This window comes from Palaemon carinicauda, chromosome 15, assembly GCF_036898095.1.
Source record: "Palaemon carinicauda isolate YSFRI2023 chromosome 15, ASM3689809v2, whole genome shotgun sequence".
NCBI classification, from domain to species: Eukaryota; Metazoa; Arthropoda; class Malacostraca; order Decapoda; family Palaemonidae; genus Palaemon; species Palaemon carinicauda.
In genome coordinates this window covers 81,309,465-81,321,265 of record NC_090739.1, presented here as the reverse complement: position 1 = coordinate 81,321,265, position 11,801 = coordinate 81,309,465, and the positions used below count along the sequence as shown (strand labels likewise).

Sequence of the window (11,801 nt, the reverse complement as noted above, 5' to 3'; positions counted from 1 at the left end):
GCAGTTGAGAGAGGAATTGGATGCCAGAAGCCTCACAAAAGGAGGGAACAAGTCTGAAGGATGGCGTAGAGGTACAGGAGTTTTTGCAGGGACTTAAGGTTAAGCAGGATAGTGGAGTTAATCAGGGCCACAAGGTAGGCAAGTGTACTGAGGAGCCCACAGAAGAGGAAGGACATTTAAATTTGGGGGTTAGCGCATCAGTCATTGGTATGCAATCTGTTGCTTCAGGGAGATCTCAGCGGTCGTGCGCGAGTTCTACTGGGAGCAGGCGTGTATTATTAGCTGCTTCTAGAGCCAAGTTGGCAGCAAAATTACAGATGATGAAGGAGATACAGGCCATAGAGAGAGAGGAAGCAGTGCTAAGATCTAAGAGGGAGAAGCTCAGTTTAGAGGCAGAGTTAGCTGGAATGGAGGCAGAGGAGAAGGTTCTACAAGATTTTGAGGAAAATGATAGAGAAATACTCACATCCCTAGGATAAGGGAGCACACAAACCCCGATGTAAGTGGGAGTGAGAGACCCATGCATTTGAATACAAAAGCACCCGAGATTAGGTTAGGTGGATGCTGTAGCTCGGTCGGGAATGACCAAGGGGACTTGAGCAATAAGGAAATCATGCAGGCATTAATCTCTTGCAGCCTTAAAAGCTTGATGCCCAAGCTGGATATAGCTAAGTTTGATGGGGATCATACAAAGTATTTTAGGTTCATTCGCTCATTTGATGATGTCTTTAGTAGCCAGTTGACGAATGATAAGGAAAGGCTGAGGTATCTGGATTCATACACGACAGGCAGGCCAAATGAGATAGTGGCAGCTTGCCTCAACTTAGAAGCTTCAGAGGGCTATAGGCAGGCAAGGAAGTTGCTGGAGGAGCGATATGGTAACTTTGAACAAATAGCCACCGCATTTGTGGATAAGATCATTAAATGGAAAGAAATGAGGGAAAACGACGCGGAAGAGCATGACAAGTATCGGTGGCACTTAAAACCTGCAGAAATGCAATTTCGTGCGTCCCTTATGGCATCGCCGAACTACAAAATCCAAAAACAATGAGGTAAATCCTTAGCAAGTTCCCCTCTAGTGTGTGGGATCGATGGTGTAGAGTTGCTGATAAGAGAGAAAAAGAGGACTGTGTTGTTTGAGGATTTGGTAAGTTTTATTAAAGGAGAGGCTGGGGTCTTGAAAAATCCTTTATTTGGGCGCCACCTATTTCAGAAGGGCAGAGGGGAAGACACCCCTCGATTAGGAGAAGGAAAAGCACCAAGCAAGGCTGAGTGTTTAACTAAGGCTAGGAAAATTTCATGTAACAAAACTGCCCCGCTTTCATGTTGGTACTGTACAGGTCCCCATATGGTGGATGAATGCCACCAAATATCTCAAATGGGACCCGAGGAAAAACTGGTAACCATAAGGGAGCTGGGGCTCTGTTTTAACTGTCTGAGAAGTGGTCATAGGTCTTAGTATTGCAGAAACATGATAAGTTGTAACATATGTAATGGAAATCATCCAACTCCGTTGCATCGACACCAGAAAGTATACGTGGTCCAGGGGGTAGAAGTGGTCCAGGAGGTAGAAGTGGTAGGATATGCATGCTCAAATAGAGCCTTAGTGGTTCAGGAGAAAGGTACACATGACAAAATTGCTATGTTCAGGGCAGTTAGAAGGGGTAGCATTGGTACAGGGATGTCAGTTGTGCCGATAAGGATTAGGTCTAGGGAAGGAAGGGAGGTTTTGACGAAGGCTTTCTTGTACAATGGGAGTTCCACATGCTTTGTCTCGGAAGCTTTAATGCAGACCCTAGGCTGCACTGAGAGACAGGACGTTAAGGTGAATGTTGAACCATCAACGGAATAGGGGAAGTTGCATGCAGCCTAGTCTCGGGATTGTCAGTATTGGACTATGAGGGCAAGACTTGCATTACACTCCCTCCGGTGTTGAGTGCCTCCCGCATACCAATTGATGAGTGTGATGTGGTCAGGGCTGGAGATCTGGAACGCTGGCCACACTTGCGAGAGATTTACATCCCAGATGTAGATACTGAGGTAGGTTTATTAATTGGGAATAATGTTCCTCACTTGCTCGAGCCAAGGGAAGTTATCAACCCGACACGCCTCCATGAACCACATGCCATACGAACATTATTGGGCTGGGTAGCATGTGGAGCGAAGGACAAAGGGTGTCAAGGCCATGTCAATAGGATCCAAGTGACAAGCAACCGCCTTGAGTTAGACCGCATGCTGGTTGAAAGTTATAATCGCGAGTATGACGATGTTGCATCTAACAAAAGGGAAATGTCTGCAGAGGACAGGAAATTGTTAGAGATAATAGAGAGAGGGGTTAGAACTGTAGGAGGAAGTTACGAGGTGCCATTGCCTCTGCGTGACAATCATGGACCCTTGCCAGAAACAAGGGACATCGCATTTCGCCGTATGCACAGCCTTCGTAAGAAGCTAGTGAAGGATGGTAACTACGCTAAGCAGTATAGTGCCTTCATGACAGAGATGCAACAGAAAGGCTATGCTGAGCAAGTGACCACAGCCAGCCCGGGAAATGTGTGGTATATTCCTCATTTGGTGTGCAACATCCAGACCAGCCAGACAAGGTCCGTGTTGTATTTGATTGTGCAAGCAAGGTGGAGGGTACATTATTGAACGACCTACTATTGCAGGGACCTGATATGATGAACTCTTTGCTGGGTGTGTTGGTAAATTTTAGAGGAGGTCTATTTGCCTATACAGGAGATATAAAATACTATGTTCTATCAGGTACGGTTACCAGAGCATCAGCGGGACTACCTCAGGTTCTTTTGGCTGGAAAATAGTCTTGACGAGGAACCCAAAGAGTGGAGAATGGCAGTCCACCTGTTCGGGGCCTATTCTTCTCCGAGCATTACCAACTTCGTGCTGAAACCTACAGCAAGCGACTTTGGGAATAAATTTTCAGAGGGAGCACGGTTCACAGTTGCCAACAACTTTTATGTAGATGACTCCTTGAGAGCCAAGGAACGTAGAGATGCACTGTTAGTCAATTAGTTAGAGATTAAGGAGCTCTGCAAAAAAGGGGGATTTACATTGACAAAGTTCAGTAGCCCCAGTGTGGAGGTTATGTCATCCGTCCCGAGGGAGTGGTACAGTAGGAGCACCTCAGAGCTTATAGATGGTTCAGAGTCACATAAGTCAAAGGCTTTGGGAGTACAGCAGTACTTGGCCACTGATGAATTGGGTGTCCGAGCAGAGCTAGTGTTAGTTCCAAGGACTAAGCGTGACTTGTTGTCAGCTATAGCCTCGATTTACGATCTGCTCAGTATATTGCCGCCAGTTTTAATCGAGGGTAGGGTCATCATGCAGGACCTCTGCCGATTAAAGATAGCCTGGGACATGAAATTTGACTCTGACACTACGGACCGCATCAAGGTGTGGGCAAAGAAGCTGAGCCAGACCAGCGGGATAAGTGTGCCAAGAAGCCTGAAGGTTATTCCATTGAAATCAGCCACCCTAGTACAGTTGCATTTGTTCTCAGATGCAAGCATCATGGCTTTAGGAGTAGTGGCATACCTGCGGGTCTCGGATCCGTGGGGAAATGTATCTTGTAGATTCATAATGGGAAAGGCAAGGGTAGCACTATTGAAGCATGTTTCAGTGCCCCGCCTAGAGCTTAGTGCAGCTGTACTGGCCATAAGACTCGGAAGCACTATTCCGACCATGATAGATTTCAGGGTAGATGGGGTCTATTATTGGACCGACTCAACAACCGTCTTGCGATATATTAGGAATGATCAAGCCAGATGCCAGACATTTGTGGTAAATCGTGTTTCTATGATAAGGGAGGACAGTGATCAGAAAGAGTGGAGGTATGTTAACTCTGAGTGGAACCCAGCAGACGATGCAACACGTTCCAAGCAGTCCGAAAGGTGGAGAAAATGGCCGGAGTTTCTGTTAAAGGAGGAGTGTTTCTGGCCAACTGAGCCAGCTCAAATGTCAGATGGTGTGGAAGGATTAGAAGTTAAGCGTGAGATAAGACCAACAGGAACTAGAGGCTACCAAATAATTAGTTACAGGATTGGGTTGGATATCAAGCAAACAGGTTTGTATAAAATCATCCACCACTATTCCAAGTGGATCAAGATCCTTAGAGCTTTGGGTTGGTTGTTGCTATTTGCTAGGTACATTATTTATAAACATAGGCTGCTGCTCCGCGAGCTATACATGCATTTGTCCACCGAAATTATTAGCTTGGCAGAGACTGTAGTAGTGCAGGTAACACAGCGTGTTGATTACAAGATAGAGATAGAGAGCCTTGAGAAGGGAGGTACTATTTGGGTTTCTAAGAAGGTTGAAACCAATCCTGAGAAATGGGCTTCTGTGCATTGGAGGTAGGTTATCTTTGGCAAATATCTCTCCGAGTGAAAGGCATCCAATTATTTTACCGTATAAGGGCCACTTGACAGACATGGTGATCCAGTATTATCATGAGCATTTCAACCATATGGGTGAAATGCATGTTCTGAGCTTGATGTGGGAGAAATTTTTGGTAATTAATGGCCATGCAGCAGTGCGACGCGTGCTGAGCAGATGCATCAGGTGTCGCAGGGCACATGGAAAGGTTATCGAGCAGCTAATGGCCGATCTACCACCTGATCACGTGGAGTCGGGGAAACCCCCATTTTATCGCACCGGGGTGGACCTTTTTGGGCCATTCTTCGTAAAGCGAGGCAGAGCACAGATGAAGCATTGGGAGTTATATTCACTTGCTTGAACATGAGGGCCATACACTTGGAGGTAGCCTCAAATCTCACATCAGACTCGTTCATTACTGCCTTCAGGAGGTTTTTGGCTCGTCGTGGTCAGGTCAAGATGGTTAGATGCAACTGCGGCACTAATATTGTGGGATCGCGGAAAGTTCTCGACTCCAGTTACGAGTTCTTGGCAGGAAACAAGGTGCCCAATGGGTTGCTCCAATGTGGGGTGGAATTTATTTTCAATCCTCCCGGCGCCTCACATTTTGGAGGAGCATGGGAACGGTTGATAAGTACCGTGAGGAGAGTCCTAGATATAGTTTTGGGGACACAGCAATTGGATTATGAAGGGCTATGCACACTCTTTTGTGAAGTGGAGGTAACGGTTAACAGTAGGCCCTTAACTGTCGTCACCTCAGACAGTAGAGACCCGGTTCCACTCACACCGAACAAGCTTTTAAACATGGGAAATTCACCTGTAGGCTGCGACATTGCAATAGGTTTCCACTCTAAGCAGAGATGGAAGCAGGCGCAGCATATGGACGAGCAGTTCTGGGCCCGTTGGAAACGTGAATACCTGTTAGGGTTACAACAGCGACAGAAATTGTTCAAAGAGCGACAAAACGTCAGGGTAGGAGACGTAGTCCTTATGGTCAAGGAGAATGAAGCACGCTGCTATTGGCTATTGGCTAAAGTAGTGCAGACTGAAGTAGGGAAAGATAGTTTGGTGAGGAAGGTGACTGTCAGGAGAGAGGGCAAGGAATATGACAGACCGCTGTTGAAGCTTGTTTTAATTTTGGAGGAGGAGACGGATCTAGTGGGCATTACTCAACAATTGGTGTTGAACCCCCTTGTGCTCAAGAGGTTTCAAAGGGGCGGGTGTAAACGCAGGGAAATTTCACGCAGGGAAATTTCACTTTTCCCTGTGCAACTTCAAATGACTGTTCGTGGTAAATCCAAAACTTGTAATTAAATTTCGGGTCACTAATAGAGGCGTACGCTTTATCAAATAATAAGAAAATTAAAATGAGGAAGTTTCCATCAGAAACAATAATTATGAGGGACACTTTATATGTTAGTAACAAAAAACAAAAGGAACCATCGGTCCATCTTCCGCTACCCTCTCAAATCAAGCGCTTCGGTGAACGGTAACTTTCCTTTCAAACAAAGTCATCTTAGAGAGAGGACGTGTTTGGGAAAGTCCACATTGAGGTCCTTTAGATGGAATTATAAGGTAAGCGTCACAGTGTTCTGAGATTTATAGACTTAAAAGGGTTGTCAGGGTTGCTGTTTAAATAACAATAGCTAAATAGAGCTGTTAATATGATGAAATATAGACAGTGAAAACATAGTGAGGGGTGTGCTTGATAACGGTGGCGTTCCCTCGGTAGGGTTTGTCAGCGGTCCACAAGGGGACTGAGACGGACGGTCCTTGCAGCGGGCAGCAAACAGTTCGGTAAGTAAAGGATGTTATCAAGAGATCTTTATAATTTAATGAGGGAAAATAGAGGTCGTAAGGGGTTACGCTAGATAAGATATGCCACAGATCGAATAACTATTTAGTGGAATTCTCTCATGACTTTAATGACACCTATTAATGCTTAGTGCATATTTCTTAAGGATTCAATGTGTAGCAGAACCAAGAGATTCACCCGCCTAGTATTATGAATTTTATAATCAAGTTATCCGACCAGAGGTCTTTATTGGAAATGTTAATAAAAAAAATATGTAATGAAGGAAATAGAATACAAAGTAATTACAATTACTGAAATTATAGCAATAGAGTTTTTCCAATAAAACATTGTTGTTTTTAAAAATATATTAAAGAATAGAGTTTTTCTTTAAATATGTCTTTCACTACAACCTGCGAGAGGGCCGTCTATAGTAGCCTTTATGAATAGAGTCCGACACCTCCACCAGACCTACCCTCTCTCGGTATGTGAAAGAAGGTGTGTGTCTTGGGTTGTCATTTCAGTGATCTTAGCCTTGTCAAAGTTATTGAACCATTATTTCAGATAATGCTAGTATGTCCAAATATTTCCCGTTTATCAACTCCCAAATTTGAATAGTTTTATTGTCTACAGATTGTATACTGACAGAGCCAAAATTTATGATGTACTTGATCATTTTTTTTTTTTGTTAGTCTTTTCAATTCCAAGTCATAAGCTTTGCAATCTCTAGAATTTGCTATGTGGTCACTTGGTTTGTTTAACTTTGTGTAGTTAATACACTTTGGCATTTGGGAATCACACTCCTTGGTGGAATGTTTTCCTGGATATTTCCCGCGGACTTTATCATTGTTCTTAGACTTGCAATCTTTTTCAAGATTTCCATATCTCTGATAGTAGTAGCAGGTGACCACGTGGTGCCTATCACGTATTTTATATGTACCCCATCGTAACATCGTAAAAAACTTTGTCCCCATTGTCATGAATAGCCCTCCGAACATCAGGATCACATTTCAGCACATAGTGGGTAGTCCCACCTGAAGCATTTTTCTTCAAGATTATTCTTATCTTCTCTTCTATATTTTGGATTTGGTCCAGGAGACTATTTCTTTGAATCAAGGCATTTACTACTTCATCTTCATCATTGCATACATTGCACATCATTATTTTTATTTTTTTCTATTTTTCTCGTTTCAGCGTCGGCCACCAATGTATGAATTTTGTTTGCAGCCTCTTCTCTGATCATTTTGTTAGCAAAGTTTACAACATTTCCATTCGAAGTTGACCTCGTGTTAAGTATAGAAATGTCTTCAAGTGACTGTTTGACCTCGTGTTTTCTTTCAGTAATTTCAGTTGTTGTATTTGTTGATTAATTACCAACAATTTTTTTCCTTAACTTTGTCACTATATGTCGTTTTCTCTGGTTTTAGGTCCATCAATGATTGAAGTGTTGCCTTAATTGATTCCATATTCATAGCAAGGTTATCAACTTTCTCAGTGAAGTCAGTTGTCTGAGTGGAATTTGCTGCATGTATGGTAAGGTCCACAAGTTTGTTTTCCTATTAAGCGATTCTCGCGTCTTGTTCGCTCAGGGCCTCTTCTCTTTATACTCACATCTTCCTTCAATTTTGATATAAATAACTTAGCTTGCCTGGCTTCAACTACACAGTGTGGGCATAACCAGTCTAGGTTCCTTAGTTCATTATCAGTGATGCCTGTCACTATATACACACATTTCTTATGATCAAATCTGCACTCACATCCTATCCAGTTTTTCCGGTCTCCCTCCGTGGTTTCACATATGAGGCAAACCGAGTTAGGAACAGACAACGTGGCAGACATGGTGTACTGTTTCTTCTCACTTTGGTTTCTCCATAAGATTAACTAATATCTTTTCAATGATTTTCTAAGCGAGAAACAGAAGCTAAAACACGACTCAGAGCGAGTGTTGAACAGAGCTCCGAGCAAAACGCGTCCACACCTCAGCGGCTCAATCATTTACTCATTGCATGTGAGGAGGAATCCTCATTTCTAATGTAGGCATATAAATTGTGCTGCGTGCATCAAAAGAATGAAAAGAAATACAATACATGGTAAGTTAGCAATTTGTTCCTTATTTGGTTTCCTTTCTTTAGGATAATTCTCTATAGGAATAACCCTACCCCTATTTTGAGGTGCTTTGCCTTCATCATTATACGTTCTTTTATCTTTTTTTTAGGTGCCTTACCTTTAAAACTAGAGGTTGTGTTACCTCTATTTTTAGGCACCTTACCTCATGCATAAGAGGCCCTTTAACCTATATTTTGAGGTGCTGTACTTCTAGTACCTTGTTGGCCCCTATTTTAAGGCTCATTGCCTCTTGCATTAGAGGCTCTTTCTACTCTATTTTGAGGTGCCATACTTCCAGCATTAGAGATTATTTGACCTCTATTTTGAGGCGCCTTGCCTCTAGCAATAGAGGCTCTTTGCCCTCTATTTTGAGGCGCCTTGCCTCTAGCAATAGAGGCTCTTTGCCCCCTATTTTGAGTTGCCATATTTCTAGTACGAGGGATTCTTTGGCTTATAATCAAAGGTGCCCTACCTCTAGCACCTCTTTGACCCATATTTTGAGCTGCCTTACCTCTAGCATTTGAGGCTCTTTGACCTCTATTTTGAGGTGCCTTACGTCTATCACTAGAGGCTCTTTGACCTCTATTCTAAGGTATCCATACTTCTAGCATTGGAGACTCTTTAACCTCTATTTTAAGGTACCTTACCTCTAACATTAGAGGCTCTTTGGCTTATATTTTGAGGTGCCCTACTTATTTCACTTTTTTAACCCGTAATTCGAGGTGCCCTACCTTAACATTAGAGGTTCTTTGACTCTTATTTTTAGGTGCCTTTCCTCTAGCATAAGAGGCTTTTTAGCCTCAATTTTTAGGTGTCATACTTCTAGCATTAGATACTCTTCGACCTCTATTTTGAGTTGCCATACTTCTAGCATTAGAGATTCTTTGAACTCTATTTTGATGTGCCATACTTACAGCATTAGAGGTATTTTGACTTCTATTTTGATGTGACATACTTTTACACATTAGAGGTCCTTTGACCTCTATTTCAAACTGCCATATTTCCAATATTATAGGTTCCTTTACCTCTATTTTGAGTCACACTACCTTTTTCATTAGAGGATCTTTGATTTATATTTTGAAGTGCCATACTTCTGGTACGAGGGCCTCTTTGGCTTATACTTTCAGGTCCCCTTTTTCTAGTTACCCTACCACTAGCATTAGAGACTCTTTAACCAATATTTTGATGTGGCATAATTCCAGCATTAGAGGTGTTTAGACTTCTATTTTGAGGCGCCTTACCTTTAGCATTAGAGGCTCTTTGACCTCTAGTTTGAGGCTCCATACTTCTGGTACGAGGGCATCTTTGGCTTTAATTTTTGAGTTGCCCTTTGTCTGGCATCTCTTTAAGCCCTATTTTGAGATATCCTATGTCTAGCATTAGATATTATTTGACCTTTATTTTGAGGTGCCAAACTTCTAGCATTATAGGTTTATTGTTTATTGACTTCTATCTTGAGGTGACATACTTCTAGCATTAGAGGTTCTTTGACATATTTTGAGGTACCATACATCTAGCATCATAAGTTCTTTGAATTCTATTTTTAGGTGTCATATTTCTACCATAAGAGGTTTCTTACCTCTATTTTTAGGTGCCATATTTCTAGCATTAGAAATTTCTTACTTCTATCTTTAGTGCAATGCTTCTAGCATTAGAGGCTCTTGACCTCTGTTTTAAGGTGCTTTAATCTAGAATTAGAGTTTTTTTTTATCTATTTTGAAGGAACTTACCTCTAGTATTAGAGGCTATTTGACCTCTATTTTAAGGTGACGTACTTCTAGCATTAAAGGTTCTTTTAACTCTACTTTGAGGCACCTTACCACTAGCATTAGAGACTCTTTAACCTCTATTTTGAGGGGACATACTTCTATTATTAAATGTTCTTTTAACTCTACTTTGAGGCACCTTACCACTAGCATTAGAGACTCTTTTACCTCTATTTTGAGGTGACATAATTTTAGAATTAAAGGTTCTTTTATCTCTTCTTTGAGGCACCTCACCACTAGCATTAGAGACTCCTTAACCTCTATTTTGAGGGCACATACTTCTAGCATTAAAGGTTCTTTTAACTCTACTTTGAGGCACCTTAACACTAGAATTAGAGACTCTTTGACCTCTATTATGAGGTGACATACTTCTAGCATTAGAGGTTCACTGACCTCTAGCATTAGAATCTCTTTGGCCTCTATTTTGAGGCACCTTATCTTTACCATTAGAGGCTTTTCACCGTTATTTTGAGGAGACATGATTATAGAATTAGAGGCTCATTTCCCTCTATTTTGAGTGAACATCCCTCTATCATTAGAGGGTCTTTAACCTTTATTTTGAGGTGCCATATTTCATGCAATTGAGGCTCTTAGGCCTCTATTTTGAGGTACTATACTTTTGGCATTAGAGGCCCTTTTACCTCTATTTTGAGGTGTCATACTTCGGGCATTACTGGTTCTTTGACTTCTATTTTGAGGTGCCATACTTCTATCATTATAGGTTCTTTGACCTCTGTTTTGAGGTACCATATTTCTAGCATTAGTGACTTTTTTACCGCTATTTTTTACAGGTGCCCTACTTTTGGCTATTGTGGCTCTTTTATCTCTATTTTGAGGAGCCTTAACTTTAGTATTAGAGGCTATATGGCCTCTATTTTAAGGTGCCTTATCTCTAGATCAGAGGCGTTTTACCTCTATTTTGAGGGGACATTCTTCTAGTATTAAAGGTTCTTTTAACTCAATTTGAGGCACATTACCACCAGCATTAGAGACTCTTTGACCTCTATTATGACGTACCATACTTATAGCATTTAAGGTTCTTTTAACTCTACTTTGAAGCACCTTACAACTAGCATTAGAGACTCTTTTACATCTATTTTGAGGGGACATACCTCTAGTATTAAAGGTTCTTTTAACTCTACTGTGAGGCACCTTACTACTAGCATTAAAGACTCTTTGACCTCTATTATAAGGTGACATACTTCTAGCATTAAAGGTTCTTTTAACCTTTTTTTTTTTGGGCACCTTACAACTAGCATTAGAGACTCTTTGACCTCTATTATGAGGTGACATACTTCTAGCATTAGAGGTTCACTGACCTCTTGTTTGAGGTGCCTTAATTCTAGTATTAGAATCTCTTTAGCCTCTATTTTGAGGCACCTTACCTTTACCATTAGAGGCTTTTTCACCGTTATTTTGAGGAGACATGATTATAGAATTAGAGGCTCATTTCCCTCTATTTTGAGAGAACATCCCTCTATCATCTGAGGGTCTTTAACCTTTATTTTGAGGTGCCATATTTCATGAATTAGAGGCTTTTTGGCTTCCATTTTGAGGTACTATACTTTTGGCATTAGAGGCTCTTTTACCTCTATTTGGAGGTGTCATAATTCTAGTATTACTGGTTCTTTGACTTCTACTTTGCGGGCCATACTTCTATCATTACAGGTTCTTTGACCTCTGTTTTGAGGTACCATATTTCTAGCGTTAGTGACTTTTTTACCGCTATTTTGAGGTGCCATACT

The 11,801-nt window shown here is 41.6% G+C and overlaps 3 protein-coding genes across 3 annotated transcripts; all 3 read left to right on the top strand.

The window, feature by feature from the left end:
• The first annotated feature begins 520 nt into the window (after positions 1-520).
• On the top strand, positions 521-1,051 carry LOC137654039 (uncharacterized). The gene has a single exon (XM_068387674.1). It carries the CDS (start codon positions 521-523, stop codon positions 1,049-1,051), a length of 531 nt encoding a protein of 176 aa, XP_068243775.1.
• A 2,051-nt stretch (positions 1,052-3,102) lies between these two features.
• LOC137654038 (uncharacterized) lies at positions 3,103-4,374 on the top strand. Its single transcript, XM_068387672.1, has one exon. It carries the CDS (start codon positions 3,103-3,105, stop codon positions 4,372-4,374), a length of 1,272 nt encoding a protein of 423 aa, XP_068243773.1.
• Positions 4,375-4,755: 381 nt separating this feature from the next.
• Positions 4,756-5,706, top strand: LOC137654037 (uncharacterized). Its single transcript, XM_068387671.1, has one exon. The coding sequence runs from the start codon at positions 4,756-4,758 to the stop codon at positions 5,704-5,706; it is 951 nt and encodes a 316-aa protein (XP_068243772.1).
• Positions 5,707-11,801: the final 6,095 nt, after the last annotated feature.

Excerpts from the sequence above, each read along its gene's own strand:
- LOC137654039 (XM_068387674.1), top strand. The coding sequence starts at position 521 with ATGCATTTGAATACAAAAGCACCCGAGATTAGGTTAGGTGGATGCTGT.
- LOC137654038 (XM_068387672.1), top strand. The coding sequence starts at position 3,103 with ATGTCATCCGTCCCGAGGGAGTGGTACAGTAGGAGCACCTCAGAGCTT.
- LOC137654037 (XM_068387671.1), top strand. The coding sequence starts at position 4,756 with ATGAGGGCCATACACTTGGAGGTAGCCTCAAATCTCACATCAGACTCG.